This window comes from Globicephala melas, chromosome 12 (genome assembly GCF_963455315.2).
Source record: "Globicephala melas chromosome 12, mGloMel1.2, whole genome shotgun sequence".
Lineage (NCBI taxonomy): Eukaryota > Metazoa > Chordata > Mammalia > Artiodactyla > Delphinidae > Globicephala > Globicephala melas.
In genome coordinates, this window is record NC_083325.1 from 70,816,555 (window position 1) to 70,834,582 (window position 18,028).

General features: G+C 52.7%; 1 protein-coding gene across 8 annotated transcripts in view; it reads left to right on the forward strand.

Moving 5' to 3' along the window:
- DNMT3A (DNA methyltransferase 3 alpha) overlaps window positions 1-18,028 on the forward strand; it is a 106,517-nt gene that overhangs the window by 59,083 nt on the left and 29,406 nt on the right. For all 8 annotated transcript variants that reach the window (XM_060309777.1, XM_060309776.1, XM_070046888.1 and 5 more), the window contains 2 exons: window positions 1,976-2,019; window positions 2,460-2,606. In XM_060309777.1, the coding sequence (XP_060165760.1) occupies window positions 1,976-2,019; window positions 2,460-2,606 (191 nt within the window). The remainder of the gene's footprint in view (window positions 1-1,975; window positions 2,020-2,459; window positions 2,607-18,028) is intronic.

The following is an 18,028-nucleotide window of genomic DNA, read 5'->3' on the forward strand; positions in this document are numbered from 1 at the left end:
AGCCGGCTTGGGAGTCAGGAGCTCTGAAATCTGATCTCAGCTCTGGCAGTACGTCTCTGCTCCTGGGGCCTCAGTTTCCCCTTCGAAGGGCTGGACAAGTACCCCATCATCTCTACAATTCCTTCAGCCCCCGACTTTCTTTCATTCTAATGAATAGATGATTCCCCGTAAACCACATGCCACGGAGGGTCCCCCGAAGGAAGGTCCCAGGGGCAGCAGACTGCCTCCTGATCCAAGGGTGGGCGCCCCCTTCTGGCAGCCCAAAGCCTCACTAGGGCAGAACGCGGAGGATCTGAGAGGAGGGGCGACCCCCGGGAAGGAGGGGGCCCGGAGCGGGCAAGAGGGGAAGCCCGGCTCCAGGATGCCCGAGAAAAAGTTGGGGAGCTGGCTGTGGTGAGACAAGAGGGCCTAAAGGAAGCTCGAGGAGGAGACAGAGAAAGTCCGGTGAGACGTAAAGGCCTGCTGTGTACACAGCCTTGGCGAGTACACGTGACCCCCACTTCCTCCCGCCCCTGGGGGCAACTGGCACCGCGGAGTCCACACCTCCCACTCGCCCGCAGGTGCTGGCCCTGCCCTCCCCGTCCCCAGGCTCCAGGTCGCCAAAGCCCAGAGCAGAGCCCCGGGTCTTCCCCAGTGAGAGAGGGGGAAAGAAACATCCTCTTCGGGGACCGAGGATTCAGAGACCTTCAGTGCTGTAGCTGGTTTCCGCCTCAGAGCCAGGAGATGCAGGAGGGGCTGTTTTTTCCGTTTTGGGCTCTTTGTCTCCCCTTCACACCCCCCTCCCCGCCCCCCCCAAGCGACCATGAGCCAGCCTTAGTGACCTTCCTGCTTTGGGCCCGAGCTCAGTACTCTTGGCTCCAGACAAAGGAGTTCTGGGGCCCAGGTGAGAGGAGGCTCACCTCCCACTCTCCTCACCCCCCAGCCCAGCCCCATCCTCCAGCAGGAAGCTCAGAGGCATAATTAACCCAGCCTACAGCCAGGCCAGGACTGCAGACTCCGGGATGTGATGGCCCGGGAAGGGCGTTTGAGAGGTGACGACCCTGAGCTGGGTGGGGTAGGAGAGTGGGTAGGTACCAGGGTAGGAGCGCAGGGACATTCTGTGCCCCCCGCCCCGGACCCTTAACGACGGTACTGCTGGGGCTTCAGCCTCCAGGGGAGCCTTCCCTTCCAGGAACTAGAATCAGGGCCCATTGAGGAACCGCAGGGAAGAGGAGCAGGGAAACGCTGCCTTCCGGAAGCATTAGAAGGGTTATGTACCTTGATTCAGTGAAGAAAAGGCCTGGAAAGCTTACAGAGGTCACATGGAGACAGTTGGAATCCCAGGCTTCTAGAATAAAGGCTGAACTCAGGGACCTAAGAATGGGCGGAGAATGGGGGACCGAAACAGATATTCATGGCAGAAACGCAATATTGAGAACTTCAGGAGCACCTTAGAAACCATTTCCGGCATCTTTATTTTCCAGATGAGGAAACTGAGTCTCAGAGAGACGAAGTTGTTTCAGCAGAGTCTTGCTGCTGTCTCCCTGTGCCCTCCCCCTCCCCCTAGAGCATCTTTGCTGCACCCCACACATACAAGCCAGTGCTCCCTTCCAGGGCCAGGGAGAGCTGTGCAGTCTGGCCCCTCCTCTGGGCAGGGAGCTGTGTCGCAACTGGGAGCAGGCAAGGGGGCTATTTCCGGATCCCTTCTGTGTGCCTGAGGCACTCGATGGGCCAGAAGCCACAGTGCTGGCTTTTCTGTTGTTCCTGCGGATTTGGGCCTCCAGCCCTGCCCCAGTCCTTTTTCTGCCCTGGCTGTGCTCTGAGTCCTGGGGCCAGCATGACGCCTGGCACACAGTAGGCCATCAGGTTTGACACAGGAATGACTAAACGGTTGGAGAAGCCCTATCCCCGTGGCAGGGACCCCAGGCACAAGGTGAGGCCTCCGAGCCACTCCTGTAACTCTGCCGACAGTCCCTTTGTTCTTCCCTCTCCACAGGCAAAGAACAGAAGGAGACCAACATCGAATCCATGAAAATGGAGGCAAGTGTTTTCCTCAACCCCCAGGGGCTCTGTGGATCCTGATTCTAGGAGAAGAGAGCCACCGCTCTGACCGACTGTGGCGAGTGTGTGTGAGGGGCCCAAGGTGGCCCCTGGCCCCTTCTTTACATGTCCCTCTGTGAGGAGCAGAGGAAGTGGGTGTGGAGGTTGGAAGGCCCCCAGCGAGGCAGCCAGCTGGTCCCCCTTCAAGACCAAGCACCTCCCCTCCCAGTTTATGTCCTGCCCCACATCCCTCACTTCTCCAGCCCAGACAGGGGCTTGGCCCGCACTCGCAGGGCTGGCATCTCTGGCCAGGAGTCAGAGCTCTGTGTTCTGCTCGAGGTGAGTGCCTCCTTGGTTTCCCCTCCAGGAGGAAAAAACCCTGCAGCGGGGCTGTCCGTGCTCACCTTAATGCCAGTCTGTCTCTGTCATCTCTGTCCTAGGGCTCCCGGGGCCGGCTGCGGGGTGGCCTGGGCTGGGAGTCCAGCCTCCGCCAGCGGCCCATGCCGCGGCTCACCTTCCAGGCGGGGGACCCCTACTACATCAGCAAGCGCAAGCGGGACGAGTGGCTGGCACGCTGGAAAAGGGAGGTGAGGTGCCTTCTGGCCTGGGCCCCAGCCTGTCCCACGGAACTGGGAAACCGGAAGTTAGCTTCAGCCACTGTCTGCAGCTGTTGTCAGGCCCTGGCTGAGCCTCAGTTTCCCCTTCAGGTTAACCTCTCGCACTTACAGGGCACTGCTGGATCCCTAGGCAGTGGCTGGGTCCTTTGTTCTTTCAACAAATGTTATTGGACATTTACCGTGTAACCAGGCAGTGTCCTGGGCTTTGCGCATATAGAATTCCTGCCCTCTTGGAGCTGACATTCTGATGGGGAAGATGGACAGGAAACAAGTAAACAAGGGGTTGAAATAGAGGTTAACAGAGGCCTGCTTTAGGTGGGGTGGTCAGGACAGGCTTCTTGGAGGAGGTGGCATTTAAGTTCAGGCCTAAAGGAACAGAAGAGCTGGCTCTGTGAGTTGTGGGGTGGGGGAGAACATTCTAGGCAGAGGAAATAGCACAAGCGAGGCCCTGACTTGTTTGGCTACGTGAAAGACCGATACTCCCAGAGTGAACCGAGCAGGGGAGAAAGTGGGGTCCGATGAAACTGGGCGGTAAGCAGGGTCCAGTCATACAGGGCCTTGAGGTCCCGGCCGAAAGCTGTTTTTTTGTTTGTTTGTTTGTTTTATAAATTTATTTATTTATTTTTGGCTGCGTTGCTGCACGGGCTTTCTCTAGTTGCGGCGAGCGGGGGCTGCTCTTTGCTGCGGTGCCCGGGCTCCTTCTCATTGTGGTGACTTCTCTTGTTGCGGAGCACGCAGGCTCAGTAGTTGTGGCTCGCGGGCTCTAGAGCGCAGGCTCAGTAGTTATGGTGCATGGGCTTAGTTGCTCCGCGGCATGTGGGATCTTCCCGGACCAGGACTCGAACCCGTGTCCCCTGCATTGGCAGGTGGATTCTTAACCACTGCGCCGCCACCGGGGAAGCTGCCCCGAAAGCTGGTTTAACGCTGTGTCCTGGGAAGCCATTGAAGGTTTCTATGCAGGGGAGTGATTTGATGTGGATTAAAGGAGCAGCAATGGAGACGGATAGGGACAGATCCGGAGATTCAGAGATAGAAACAGCAGGGCTTGCTGATGGATGGCCGGGGTGGGGGAGGGGAGGGAATGGAAGCACGACTCCCAGGGGTTTGGCCTGAACGCCTGGGTGATGGGTGTGCTACTTCCTTAGGTGGGGAAGACTAGGGGAGGAACGAGTTTGGGACGGGAGGGAATCAAGGGTTTAGCCTGAGATGCTGAGGTGCCTGGAGCCTGGAGCCTAGGGAGGTCCAGGCTGCAAATCAAAGATGAGACGGCGTCAGGAGCAGAACCTGGCGTTTAAGTCCACGAACACTGATGAGCTCATGTAGGAAACAGGAGGAGAAAGCAGAGACAGTGTCTCTGGATTCTGTGCACAGAAACCCGACACTTAGAGCCACGTGGAGAGGGGGACTGAGAAGGGGCCTGGGAGGAAGAAGAGGGAGGAAGAGCCGTGTCTCAGAAAGGAGAAGGTTTTCCAGAGGCAGTGGCCGCCCAGCCCTGCGGAGGCTGAGTTGAGACAGGCTGTTTGCACCTGCCGATCTGGAGGTAGCTGGTGACTTTTAGAGAGGCTTCTGTGCGGGTTGGGAGGGAGAAAGCCAGCCCAGGGAGGGCTTCAGTAGCGAGGGGAGGTGATGCCGTGGAGACCAAGGGGCGAAACCAGTTTACGAAGCACCATTGTGGGGCTGCTCTCCTGTATGTCTGGTTAGTAGAGAGAAGCCCGTTGACCTACCGGCACCAGGAAGGGAAGGGAAACGCGAACTGCCACCACGTGGGGCCTTTCACCTTCACTCTCACTTGTCTTTACCCCAGGCCTGCAAAGGATGGTGTTATGCCGTTTGCATTGTGTGAGAACTTGCTCTAGAGAAAGTTCAGTACAGGGTGGGGTGGCTACTTGATTGTTTCCAGTTCCTTTGGGATCCAGGAAGGCAGAAATTTCTCTCCTGGAGGAGCCTGGAAAAGGGACAGCCTGTCCAAGGTCTGGGAGAAGAGAGGCTTGACTCTGAGCATTAAGCGTGGTCTTTGGGATGGAAATTCATTCAGGACCTGGGGCTATTCCCCTGTGGCCTGTGGGAGGGGCTTTGCTTTTTAACCCCTTGTTATGAGTGGCCTGTATTTCTGCTCTCCCTTAGCCCTAGGGCCAGAGGCTAGATATAAAGACTTCTTTTTTTTTCTTTAACATTTATTTGTTTATTTGGCTGCACCGGGACCTCGTTGGTGCGTGTGCGGGATCTTTTAGTTGCAGCACGTGGGCTCTAGTTCCCTGACCAGGCATGGAACCCGGGCCCCCTGCACTGGGAGCGCAGAGTGTTAACCACTGGACCACCAGGGAAGTCCCTAGATATAAAGACTTTTACGCTTGAAAAGCTTCTAGAAATTTGGTGATCCTCAAACTGTGCTCCCTTGAAGAAGCAGTATGGAGGCCTGCTCTCAGCTGCAATAAAAAAGGCAGGTCTTTTCTCAACTCACAGGGAAAAGTAAGATAATAGATACATTTTCTCAATTTTAAAATTTCCACTAAAATTTAAAAAGACTTTTTTTTTTAATTATGAACCTGTTCTGACATAGACAGAAATAGAGAGACTAGTATAATGAACCCCCATGTACCTATCACCAAAGTGCAACAACCATTAAAAGCTTTTCTAGAAAAAAAGAAACCTTTGGCATCTGCTTCCCCCAACTGATAAAGGTCATCAATGAGCGTGAACAGAAAAACTTTAAAGTTGATTTAATTTACAATATTTTAGGGATGCGTGACTTGAGATGTAGAGACTTGCACCCAGAATATATTTTCTGCTAGTAACGTTCCTTGTTCATATGATACAACTCAAGATTTCCACGACTTCCGGTACAATCGCTAGAACCCTGGAGCCCATTGTTTCAGACTAGGGGCTGGGGCTGCAGAGTTACGAGCTGGCCACAAGCTTACTCAGGGCACAGGGAAGGGGCTGGAATGGGATTGAGTTCAGGCTGCTACTGCCACGTGGGGGCCATCCCCAGAGACCACACTCGCCCCTCTTGGGCTCTGCCAGGGCACTAGGGAAGGGCTAGCTACAGGTAACAAGAGCATTGGGGAGGACTTCCCCGGCAGTCCAGTGGTTAAGACTCTGTGCTTCCACTGCAGGGGGCTCGGGTTTGATCCCTGGCCAAGGGACTAAGATCCCACATGCCTTGCGGCCAGAAAGAACCATGGGGTAACACAGGTAGCTCCCGAGATTCCCAAGTGCCCCTCAGGCTAAAGAGCAGTAACTGTCTTCGTCAGGCCTGTTTTCTAAGTGGCTTACCAAGGGGAAAGAAATCCGTCCTCCTTTTGCAGTTTCCTCTTAGTTATCTGGCACTTGGCCCTTTCTTCTGAAACTGCCTCACTAGGCCTTTCTGACCTCATCCCCAAGATTCTTCCCATCTCCTCCAACCGCATCTTCTTAGCATCCTCCTCTGTCCCTTGACTGTGGCACTCCCAGATGCCTGCTCCCTCCCTTGATAGTGGCACCCCCAGATGTCTGCTCCCACCCTCAGCCAGACTTTAAAGACCTTTTTTTTTTTGGTTGTGTTGGGTCTTCATTGCTGCGCGTGGGCTTTCTCTAGCTGTGCTGAGCGGGGGCTACTCTTCCTTGTGGTGCGCAGGCTTCTCATTGTGGTGGCTTCTCTTGTTGTGGAGCACGGGCTTTAGGCATGCAGGCTTCAGTAGTTGTGACTCTTGGGCTCTAGAGTGCAGGCTTAGTAGTTGTGGTGCAGGGGCTTAATTGCTTCATGGCATGTGGGATCTTCCTGGACCAGGGATCGAACCCGTGTCCCCTGCATTGGCAGGCGGATTCTTAACTACTGCGCCACCAGGGAAGTCCCCTCAGCCAGTCTTGCTCCCCTTACCACTTGTGTGCTCTCATGGATCCTACTCCCAAAAAAGACACATTCCCTACTGCCGAATACAAGCTGTTTCCTAGACTATGCCCCTGGGAGGTCCCGCCAGCATTTCCAAACCTCAGAAGGTGATGCCTGCCCTTTGAAGTTCCTGCAGGCCACCATCATTGCGCCGACAGTCAGAACCCTCCCTGTCTGAGTGCCCAGTAAGATACTGGAGCGACCAGAAGCCTAGGGGATTCCTGGTTATCCTATGACAGGGCGAGGGATCGGGCACCTCAGGGAGAGCATCACCAAGGGACTCTTAGACTAATTCTGCCTGGGGTCATCCTCAAATCAGCAAGAGTTGGCTTTTGGCTTTTAAAGGATGAACTTGAATTTAGGGAAGCGGGAGGAAAGGCACTGCAGAAAGAGACATACAGCATGTGCAAAGGTTCGGAGGCACAAGACAGTGTGGCCTTTTCAGGAATGGAGGTTCATGGTGGTGGGTGATGGAGCACAGGGTGCAGGTGCTGGGCTCAGAGCAGCAGGAGTGTGGCTGGGAAGCTGGGCGGGGCCTGAGGGCCTGTGTGCCCTGCTGTGGTGCTTCACCTGATCCCAGTCTGCACCTGGTCCACATGCCCCACCTGTAGGGCCTTCTTCCCTCAAAGCATCCCCCTCGGCTTAGTTTCCTTTTCCCGTGACCACCCTTGTCAGTCCACAGTTACTGAGTGAGGTCTGCTCTTTACTGTGCTGTCCATCTGAGATTATCTGCCTCCCCAGGCCTTTAAAAAAAAAATTAAGAAGACTTAGAATATCACAAATGAATGAAATTTTAAATAATTGGATGAGGAAAATGGGGCATTTCCTCCTTCCCTGAGGCTGAAGTGGGGCTTCCTGCTGGAACTGGGATGCTGGTGTCTGTCCCATCTCCTATTCTCTGCATCTCTATGCCAGTCCTTTTAGTCATCACCAGGTCCTGCTACAAACCCAGCAATGGCTCTCCACTGTCTCCCCATCATGTCAGAAATCCTCTGGTTGTTTCTCAAGGCTTCAACCCTCACTGTGACCTCCACAATGGCTCCACCCCACTTTACTACCATTCTGTAATAGGAAGGTCCCCCGTGAGGGACCAGTCTCCCCTTTATACGTCCTTCCTCCCTGCCGTTGTTCCTGCTGTGCTTTCCCCTATCCATGCTTCAGGGTTGAGTCCCAGAGTTGCTACCTCCTCCAGGAAGCTCTCTAGGATTTCTCCAGTCCACACTGACCTCTTCCCTCCTCTGCACCCCTGCAGTCCTTAGTGTTAATATTGTTGGGTTTAGCAATCAATTATACTTCATAGAGTATTTTTCACTAACTCTTTCTTACATGTTATGTCTTCACCAATCATGCCCAACCTGATTTGGGGCAGGGAGAACAGGCTCAATGAATACCTGTTGGTTGACTAAGCAGTTGGGAGGTGGGTGAATACGAGACCTCTTCTCAGGGAGCTCAGGCCCAAGCCGTTGGTTTGCGGGGGTCCTGACAAGTGTACCCGGAGAACAGAGTGGGGCTGGGGGACTGTGGGTGGGCTCCCACGGGTAAGGCAGCGGCTGAGTCTTCGCCACCCTGTGCTCCTGCTGTTCCCACTGGGCCTCTGCTGTGCTTGAGTCGAGGAGAACCTTCCTTGGCCTGGCAGAGCTGGCCCAGGCCTGGGCAGCTGGGAGGGCAGAGGCGAGGCATCCCTCCACCCCAAAGCGGGCAGTTCCAGGCTCCTCCTTCTGACTATTTTCAGAACAGAATGACCCTGAGGGAGCGCTTTAGGCTTAGGAAGGGCTTTTTACAGGTGTTACTTTATTAACCCTCATTACTGAGAGGCAGAGGCCTGGCCAAGCAGCTGGAACAGTCATTGAGCCAGAGAGCCTGCAGACTCCCAGTGTGTATCACTGCTTAGGGCTTTAGGACACAGTTACGGCCGGGTGATGTTATGACTCTCATTAATCTCTTCACCCCAACTGATTCTAAATTACTTAGAGCCAAGGTACCGTGTCCTGCTGATCTAGGATCTGGTTTCTTTCCTGGCTCCCAACCCGGAAGGAAGGACTTCTGCATCCTTAGACTTATTAGATGCTTAATACATATTAAATACTGATAACGAATAACCTGTGGTCCAAATATCACAGTATCTCCTCCCCTCCCCTCTCCCTCCTGCCCTCAGACCCCCCTCCCCTTCTCACAGGCTGCCCTCATGGCCTCCCCTTTCCTGGAGGTGAGTCCAGATGCCGACTCGGCTACTGACTGGATGTGGGACCTTCAGCCTCACTTACTGAGCACAGCTGAGGTCCCTGTGCTGTTTCTAGACTTGGCTCTACTCTGCTCTGCTGGGCATGTCTCATCTTCATGGGAGTAGCACTCACCAGTTTGTTTTCTGCTTCTGCCCAACCTGAGCTTGTTCAAAGCAGGCCCTCTTGGCACCTCTGCCTCCAAGGCCGCCATTCAGGAGGTACTAGGTAAAGGTTTGCTGAATGAATTAATGAATAATTCGAATCTCAGAGTTGTGTGGGTTAGTCAGGTATACTACATAACATTTATAGCACAGGGCTAGCGTATAATAGGACACGGATCATGTTTTTTTTTGTTGTTTGTTTTTTTGGGCTATGCAGCGCAGCTTGTGGGATCTTAGTTCCCTGACCAGGGATTGAACCCGCACCCTTGGCAGTGAAAGCGCGGAGTCCTAACAACTGGACCGCCAGGGAATTCCCAGAAATGAATAATTTTTAAAAACTGATTTTACATAAGTATTACACAAATACATTCCTGTTAAAAAAATAAATAAACCCATCCCTTCCCAGTGATTTTAATTCCCCCATCAGAGAGGTACCTAATGCTATCAGTTTGGTGTATATATGACATGATTTTCTCTATCTATCTATGTGTGTGTGTAAATATATAATTTTGCTTCACAGTTGCTTTTTTTTTCTTTTCCTTTTTTTAATATATATAGAACCACACCGTAGTTTCGTTTTACAGCTTGGTTTTTCGCTTAGAATAAATCTGGGCAATCAAGCCACGTAATTACTGTTCTCCTCCACCATATGGATTACCACGATTTTATTTAACCATTCTCTCACTGGCGGACACTTGTGTGGTTTACAGTATTTCACTGCATAAGCACTGCAGCAGTGAACATCCTGGGTCACGCCTCTTTGCGCATCTGTTGCTCTAAGATAGATACCTAGAAAGAGAAATGCTGGGTTGAAAGGAATATATATCTTGCATTTGATACAGTCTCTGCCAAATTGTCCTCCAGAAAGGGCAGTGCCAATTTATGCTCCCGTAAACAAGGTATGAGAAGATCTCCACCTTTGCCAACATCAATATTTTGCTAATCTAACGGGTGGGAAAACGGTGTCTTGTTATGATTGTAATTGGCATTTCCCAGATAATAAGTGAGGTTGGACACCTTTTCATATGTTTATCGGCCATTTGTGCTGCTGCTTCTGTGAGCTGAGCAAATGTTGCTTCCTCTTGCTTTATAACCCTGCAGTCTCAACAGACTGTGCTTCCTGTTGGCCCTGGGAAGAACAGCCTGTGAACGTCCAGCCTGTGAATGTCATCTCCTGCTGTGCTATATTGCATTTAATAAGCAACCGCTAAGCACCTACTACGTTGGGGGGGGGGGCATTGTGCTGGGGGCTTTGGGAATAAGGAGATGAATTAAGTGTGATCTCCTGGGCTTTAGTACAGGAGATGTGAGAAATGGCAACACAAAGTAGACCATTAAGGACTCAAACCAAATTATTAGCAAAGTATGTGCGTAGCAGTTTTAGGGGATTCCGACTGGCAGACGGTCCTTGCTTATTCACTATATGTAAACTAATGAAAACCTGAACGCTTGCAGGATGGCCTCAAAAATAACATCACCCTTGAAGGAGATGATGCCATTTGGAGCAGGCATGACAAGTGTACTTTACCAAAAGGCTGAACACATTTTAAAGGGACTCCTGTGACAGCTCGTAATCAGTAGTGAGCTCCAGGGCTGGCCTTTAGGACGGGCTGTGAAACTGTCATCATAGAGGCGCCCCATTGTCTCTTAAATGGACCGGCTGTTTGCACACTGGCGTGTTCATTCCATCTGGGGGCCACAGAGAGAAGAGCTCTTAGAACAACCCTCACTTTTTAGTGGTGAGAAAACAGTAGTGGGGAGGATGGTCGTAATTTGAGTCTGGTCCACCAGCGGCCACGGCCAAGCCTGAGCTAGGCCAAAGGGGTAGCTTTGTGAGCACGTACTTCACGCCAGGGACTGTGCCGAAAGCATTAACTCTCGCCACAGTCCTAAGAGATGATAAAGTTAATTTGTCTAACAGGATTCACACAATGGAGGCCACCCCTGTGGCCCAGCCCAGTTCACGAATCTAAACCTAGGTCAGTGCCTGGGAATTCCCTGGTGGTCCAGCGGTTAGGACTCCGTGCTTCCACTGCAGGGGGCACGGGTTCCATCTGGGGTTGGGGAACTAAGATCCCAGCATGCCTCGTGGCGCAGCCAAAAAAGTTTAAAGGATAAAATAAAATAAATAAACCTAGGTTAGTGCAGTTACAGGAAACTCTTGCCCAGGAATCCTAACATCCACCAATCACAATCCTCCAACTCAGTTTAGCGAGCTCACCTTCCCCTAGGAAACAGGACCGGCTGCCTTTTAGGGAAATTCCATCTCTCCTAGCCAATCACGCCCTGTTCCGAGGTGCCTCTTCTAACAGTAGGTGAACCTCGCTCTCGCCCAGCAACCCTGGTCAAGAGCGCGTGCAGCTCTGAGGTGCTGTTCTCCCCCAGTCCAAGCGCTGTTCTGCCTTGAATAAAGGACATCAAACTTGTTACTAAATTGTATTTTTTTCATTTGACAGATATATTATCTGCAATTACTACAAGAACTAATTTTTATCCCCATTTTACGATTAGGAAGCTAAGATTCCCCTAGGTGAGGAGGTTAAGAGCCACGTGGATGTCCTTGTGGAGAGGCCCATGGGCTAAACCAGACTCCAGATTGCATGCTGCTTCTGTTTGGTACCCAGATGACTCCACTAGAACCGGGTCTTCCTGGTTTTCAGTCTTGGCTTCCCCTGAAACAACAGAATGGGGTGGGAGGGAGCACAGTGGCCCAGCCCTCCTGCCCATGCTGCCTCACCCCACCTCCGCCCTCACCCCACCTTGGCTGCCGGGTCTTGCCAGGTTTGGGTCCTTTTCACCCTGGGGACCCCTCCCGCACTTCCTGCTCCCCTCATTTGGTCCTGAGCCCTTGCCCTTGAATTACTGTTTTTTCATGATCTTATGTTTGATGTTGTGAAACTGGCTTAAATGAATGGAATGAGATTCAGGAGGTCTGGTTTCTGGGCTCAGCCTCTACCCCTGATCAATTTGAGAAGGTCATTCTCTTCTCTGCGCTTCAGTTTCCTCGTTTGCAGTGTGACACAAATAGACTAGCCGACCCCTGAGATTCTGAAATTGCATAATTTAGGGGGAGGAGGACTGGAGTCATGACCTGTAGCTCCCTTTGTCTCTTATATGACCTTGTACGTACATCCTAAATTAAATATTTGAGTGAATTCTCAGACTTCACATATATGCCTCTTCAAGAGGCACATACGTAAAGCACCTTGATAAAGATGCTTAGAAAAAAACTTCCATAAAATTCACATTTTGTGCTAGAATATAGCTTTCTTTTTTTTTTGCGGTATGCGGGCCTCTCGCTGCTGTGGCCTCTCCCGTTGCGGAGCACAGGCTCCGGACGTGCAGGCTCAGCGGCCATGGCTCACGGGCCCAGCCGCTCCGCGGCATGTGGGATCTTCCCGGACCGCGGCACGAACCCGTGTCCCCTGCATCGGCAGGCAGGCTCTCAACCACTGCGCCACCAGGGAAGCCTAGAATGTAGCTTTCTTTTCCTCTTCATGGTGGTCCCCTTTTCTTCCTCTGTGTTTTCTGCCAGGATCAGAAAGGTGGGACATGAAGCTCATCGTTAACTAGGCCTGGGCGAGGGAGGGGCTTGAATCCATCACTAAAAATGCTGATGTTGCAAATGCACCCCTGTCTGACAGGCACATATTCCTGGGGCATTTCCTTAGCTCAGGAACTCACCTCCTTGTTCTGACTTTGGTCGCCATGTTCCTAGGTCTGCCCCTGACCGCTAGTTTTCATTAGTCACACAATCATCTGTTCATTATTTTATTTATTTTATTTTTGGCTGCATCGGGTCTTAGTTGTGGCACGCGGGATCTTCGCTGAGGCGTTCGGGATCTCTCATTGCGGCGTGCAGGCTTCTCTCTAGTTGTGGCGCTTGGGCTCCAGGGCGTGTGGGCTCTGTAGTTTGTGGCACACAGGCTCTCTAGTTGGGGTGCGCGGGCTCAGTAGTTGTGGTACGCGGGCTTAGTTCCCTGGCCAGGGATCGAACCCGCGTCCCCTGCATTGTAAGGCAGATTCTTTACCACTGAACCACCAGGGAAGTCCCTGTTCGTTACTTTAGAGAGTTACAAACCTTGACTGAGCAAATACTTTGTGCTCAGGCTTTCAGAAAACTCCACATGCATCTGGGTCTCTACTGTGTTCCCACATTTTCTAGACACTAGAGAAACACATTTAAAGGAATGTCAGAATCCCACCCTGGGAGAGGTAGGCAGGTAAGTACTGCAATAGGTTGCAATAGAAATGTGAGGAAAGGGGCCATGGGAGCGGCTAACTTGCCCTGCCCAAGGAGCCTGGGAAAGCTTGCCAAAGAAGAGACATCCTGCAGGCCTGCCACTGGGACAGGAGTTTGCCTAACAGGGACAGTGGGGGCAGGGCATTGAGTGGGATCATGAGGTAGGTGGTCCAAGAAACCCTCTAGGAGTTTGGGATCTAGAGCACCTCAAGATTTCTTGCATATTTAGTTCAGCTTTTGGAAACATCCTCATAGCCCTTGCTACGAGGCAAACAGGAGAAGACATAACGGTGCCCTTCTCTCTGCTTTGTTTTAAAGATCAGACCATTCGTTAAGGAGGTCCAGGGAGGCTCAAGCGTGGCGGGGGTCAGCTGGACTCTGTTAAGGAGCCTACGCTCTAGATGAAGGAGTGAACGGACTTGTGTTAGTATTTCTTAGATACACAGAGCACCGTGCTGGCGCTGCAGGAGACTGCTGCACCCAGTCCCAGGGCACACATGGTCTAGAGGAGGAGGCAGGAGTGCTCACCATGAGCTGCTGTGTCAGATGCAGTTCTGTGCTCCTGCCACCACGAGTCTGGTGAGCACAGAGGAGGGCGAGAGAGCTTCTGCAGGAACTCCTGGAAAGTTTCATGGAGGAGGTGTCCTTTGAGAATTCCAGTAGGGATAAATAGAGAAGGTGTTTCAGGGAAAAGAACCACTGAGGGCAAAGAGAAGGAGGCATGAAGCTTCTGGGTTGTTTAGGGAACAGCAAGAGATCTGGTAACTAGGTGTGGGAGTTGGGGAGGAAGAAGAGAGAAAACTACAAAGGGAGATGGTCAGATCGTCACCAGTCTTCCTGTCATAGTGAGAAATGCAGGCTTCACTGTGTAGAGGGAGCTGGAATGTGAGGGAACTGGATGTGTATTTTGGGAAGATAACCGTGGCCGCATTGCAAAGGGGCCCAGAGCAGGGAAGGTTAGACCGATTAGGAGGGCATTACGTCTGGTGTTGGCGGAGGGTCCAGGCAGCGGGAGGCAGACTTGGTAGATACAGCTTGCCTCTGGTTGGCAGGAAGAGAGAAACCTGCCTGGGGTTTGGGGGCTGGGGGTGAGGGGGCATTATCTCAGCTAGGGAGGAAGAGCAGGTTTGGGGCAGGAAGGTGGTATGGACTTCCCGTTTTCTTAAGGATGTATTTTGATGAGCAGAAGTTTTTCATTTTAATAAAGTCCAATTTAACAAAATTTTTCTTGTATTGGGGTGCGTGTGTGTGTGTGTGTGTGTGTGAGTGTGTGTGTGTGTGTGATCTCTTGAGTTCTCTGCCTACCCCAGGGTCATGAAGATATTCTCTTAGGAGGAGTGGACTTTTTTTGTGTGTGTGGTACGTGGGCCTCTCACTGCTGTGGCCTCTCCTGTTGCGGAGCACAGGCTCCGGACACACAGGCTCAGCGGCCATGGCTCACGGGCCCAGCCGCTCGGCGGCACGTGGGATCTTCCCGGACCGGGGCACGAACCCGTGTCTCCTGCATTGGCAGGTGGCCTCTCAACCACTGCCCCACCAGGGAAGCCCGGGAGTGGACTTTTAAGTTAGGTTTTGGACAAGCTGCTTTTGAGAAGCCAGCATGGTGGCTGTTGGTGGGGAAAGGGTTAGCAGGCACTCAAGAGTCATCCACCTGGAAGGCAAGTGCAGGCTGGTGAGCAGGGAGGGAAGAGCCCAACGCATGGAGAGCAGCCCTGCCTTGAGAGGACCCGGGTGGGGAGCGGCAGGCACTTGGGGCCTCTGGGAGCAGCTGGCTGGCATGCGCTGTGTGTTTGTGTGTGTGTGTGTGTGAATGTTACCATCTTTCTGACTTGCCACTCTTTAATAACAACTCTTCACAGATGCCGTATGACTCTAGTCAATGATTAGTGGGCAGGATATTTTAACTTTTCACTTCTAACTCAGATGGATTAAACAAAAATAGGGATAAAACAGTGCAGTCTCCTATATATTTGAATCTAGATACTGTTTAAAAGGCAACTATAAAAAAATAAAAAATAAATTAAAAAAAAGGCAACTATATGGGGCAAACAAAAAACCAGAAATTGAGTTGGACTTGCTTTATATATACCAAGGATGCTGTTGGAATTCAGTATTTCTTAAAGGGCAGGTTTGTGTATTACCTAGGCAGTGCGTTAAAAAGGCACATTCCAAGGCCCCATTCTGAAACTAGGAGGCAGAAACTCTGGTGTTGTTCCTGAGAAATCTGGTTTTCTAGTCAGGTCTCCATGGTTCTGGGGCTTGTGAAAGTTTGAGAACCACAAAGCTTCGGAAGATTCGAAGTAAACCAAATCTGACAGCAGAGATTCCTCCAAAAATGCATTTATTGTATCACCTACCACCCTGTCACCCACATCGGGGGTCTCCCCGCACATTCGGATCACCTGGGAGTTTGCTTTAACCACCGCTGCCTGGGCCCCTCCCTCTGGGTCCAGTGCATCTGGAATTTAACGATGGGCCCTGGCCCAGAGCGTTCCTAAAACTCTCCAGGTGATTCTAATGTACAGCGGGGTTGAGACTCTCAGACCTTGAACACACCGAGCCAAGGAAGAAGTACGGGCTCTAAGGCCGGCACAGCTAGAGAACCGTTTCCAAACGTAGGTGGGGGAGAAGACCGGAAAGGACTTTTCCTTTGGGATGGAGATGGTAGGCGTTCCTGCTGTTTTCAGCAAAGGTTTACCGCAGTGCTTGTCTGCTGGGCTCCTCCTGGGTCTTCTCTTTGGACCCTGAAACTTGATAGGGTCTGCATGCCTGAATCTGAATGGTGGTCCCTGAGGTCCCTCCCTTTGACCCCTGGAGGCTGGAGATGGGGTTGGGGGAGGGGAGGAGAAAGCAGCCCAGGCTGTTCAGGTTTACCTGGTTCCTGTTGATACACGCCCCCCCACCCCAGGTATAAAATTAACATTTCTCTCCAGAGTCTAGTTTTTAAAGCAAAGTGACTGTATGAGCTTGTGCTCAAGCAAACCTGTCGTAAGATTCTTTCCACCTTTTAAATGATATGCCCTCCTGACTTCCTTTGATCTTATCTGTAATATTCAGCAGATATCTGTGGTCCCATTAGACCGATCAAGAAACTAAGATACAGAGAAGCTAGGTGCGTACTGACCGTCCTGGCGTCGGCTGGGATCCCCTGCTCACATGCTGCTCCGTCTGTTCTTTCTCCTGGCGAGGGGCAGGTGAGGTCTGGGGACCTGCAGCAACGCCACCGCCACCCCTGCTCCCCGCCCAGAGCCTGCACTCGACTCGCTCCGGGTTAGGGGATGGAAGTGCTGGGGGCAGGAGACTTGGGTTTGTGGAGAAGCCTCCCCCTCTGCAGCAGACCCGGAGCTGTAGGGAAAGAGGACGCGGATCGGCGCGGGGAGGGAAGAGGCAGCAGCTGAGGCTCCAGGAGCCTGATGGCAGGTCTGGAGAGTTGGGGCTTCCAAGCCCTCCCATTAGGGAAGCGTGGTAATGACCTGGGAAGGAATGGGGGAGCCAGGGAGGAATGAGGGCTGCCTGGGACAGAGGCGGGGAGATGGAGAAGTGAGGGGTCAGCGAAGAGGTGGCTCCCAGACCCTGCATTTTACTCTCTGGATCAGAATTTCTGTGACTGAGCGGATGGTACAACAGGCCCCAGGCAGCTCTCCTCCCCAGCAGGTGTCCATACAGCTGTGCTCGTGCTTCTCCCTGGGAAGCTAATGCGGTTGCAGATGCCCCCGGTGATCTGGCCGTGCTGTCTGGGAAACCTGGGAGGCTGGGCCCAGCCCTGGTTCACCCTCTCTCATCCTCCCTTGAGGCTTCCTGCCTCTCCCGATCCGGGCCACCTCGGATTTCCTTCAGCACATGGAGGAAGCATCTCCACCACATAATTTACCATCTAATTGCATGCTGTCTTGAATGAGGGCTGTGGTTTCATGTGCGGCGGGTCTTGGGCACGCAATTAGGCTGTGAGTAACAGGCGGGTGGAGGCCATCTCCTGCACCGTCTCCTCCATGTCCTTCCTGGCCTGGCTACTGCATGTGCTCGGGACTCCTAGGGCTCCTGGACCCTAGTGTTAGGTGTGTTTCGGGCAGGCTCAGAGGTTGGCTCCAGGGTAGAGCACAGCCTCCTGACAGTTCTGAAACTAGACTAGACTGGCGGGGGAGGGGGGTGCCCCTGACCCATGGCGTTTGCCTAAAGCTGTGCCTCTCCTGGGCCCAGGTTTGGGGAGGGCACCAAGCCTAGCCGGGCCGGCACCCTGCAGTTGCCATGGTGACCCTTTAGCTTTCCTTCCGAAGGAGGATGGATTTCTCTTTCAGCCCAGATCATCTGCCTGGGCAGCCACCATTCTGTACACTCTGGGAACCAGACTGCCTAGCCCCACTACCTTCCACTTTCTGCCACAGGGGACGGTTTGTTGAGAGGCGCAGTTTTAAATCCCAGTCCAGTATCAGAGACGGCGTGTTCTCGTTTCAAGGGGGAGCAAGAGAGACAGGCCCAGGAGGTGGGCAGCTCCCCTCAGGTGTGTGTTTACCTCCTCCTCAGTTTTTGGCTCTGACCCTTTGGGTGGGGGGGCTGAGTCCCCTGTAGGCCTGTTTCCTCATTTGTCACAGCCAGGGCCATTGGTGGTCTCCACACCTGGCTGGTATCAGAATTACCTAGCGAGGTTTTAATAGATTCCTGGGCCCTACCCCAAGCCAGCTGATCTCCATAGGTGGGGCCCAAGAATCTGTATTTTTAAAAATCTCCTCGGGTGATCCTGATACAAATAAACCCACATGAGTGTGGGATTCTCCTGGCAAGGTGATCCGTGAGGCCCTCACAGGAAGGAAAGGAAGCTCTGCCCTGTGCTGAGGATTGACAGGCCGTACCGGGGTCCCAGGAGCTTCCGAAGAGCCCGTTGTAGGTCAGTCTTGTCA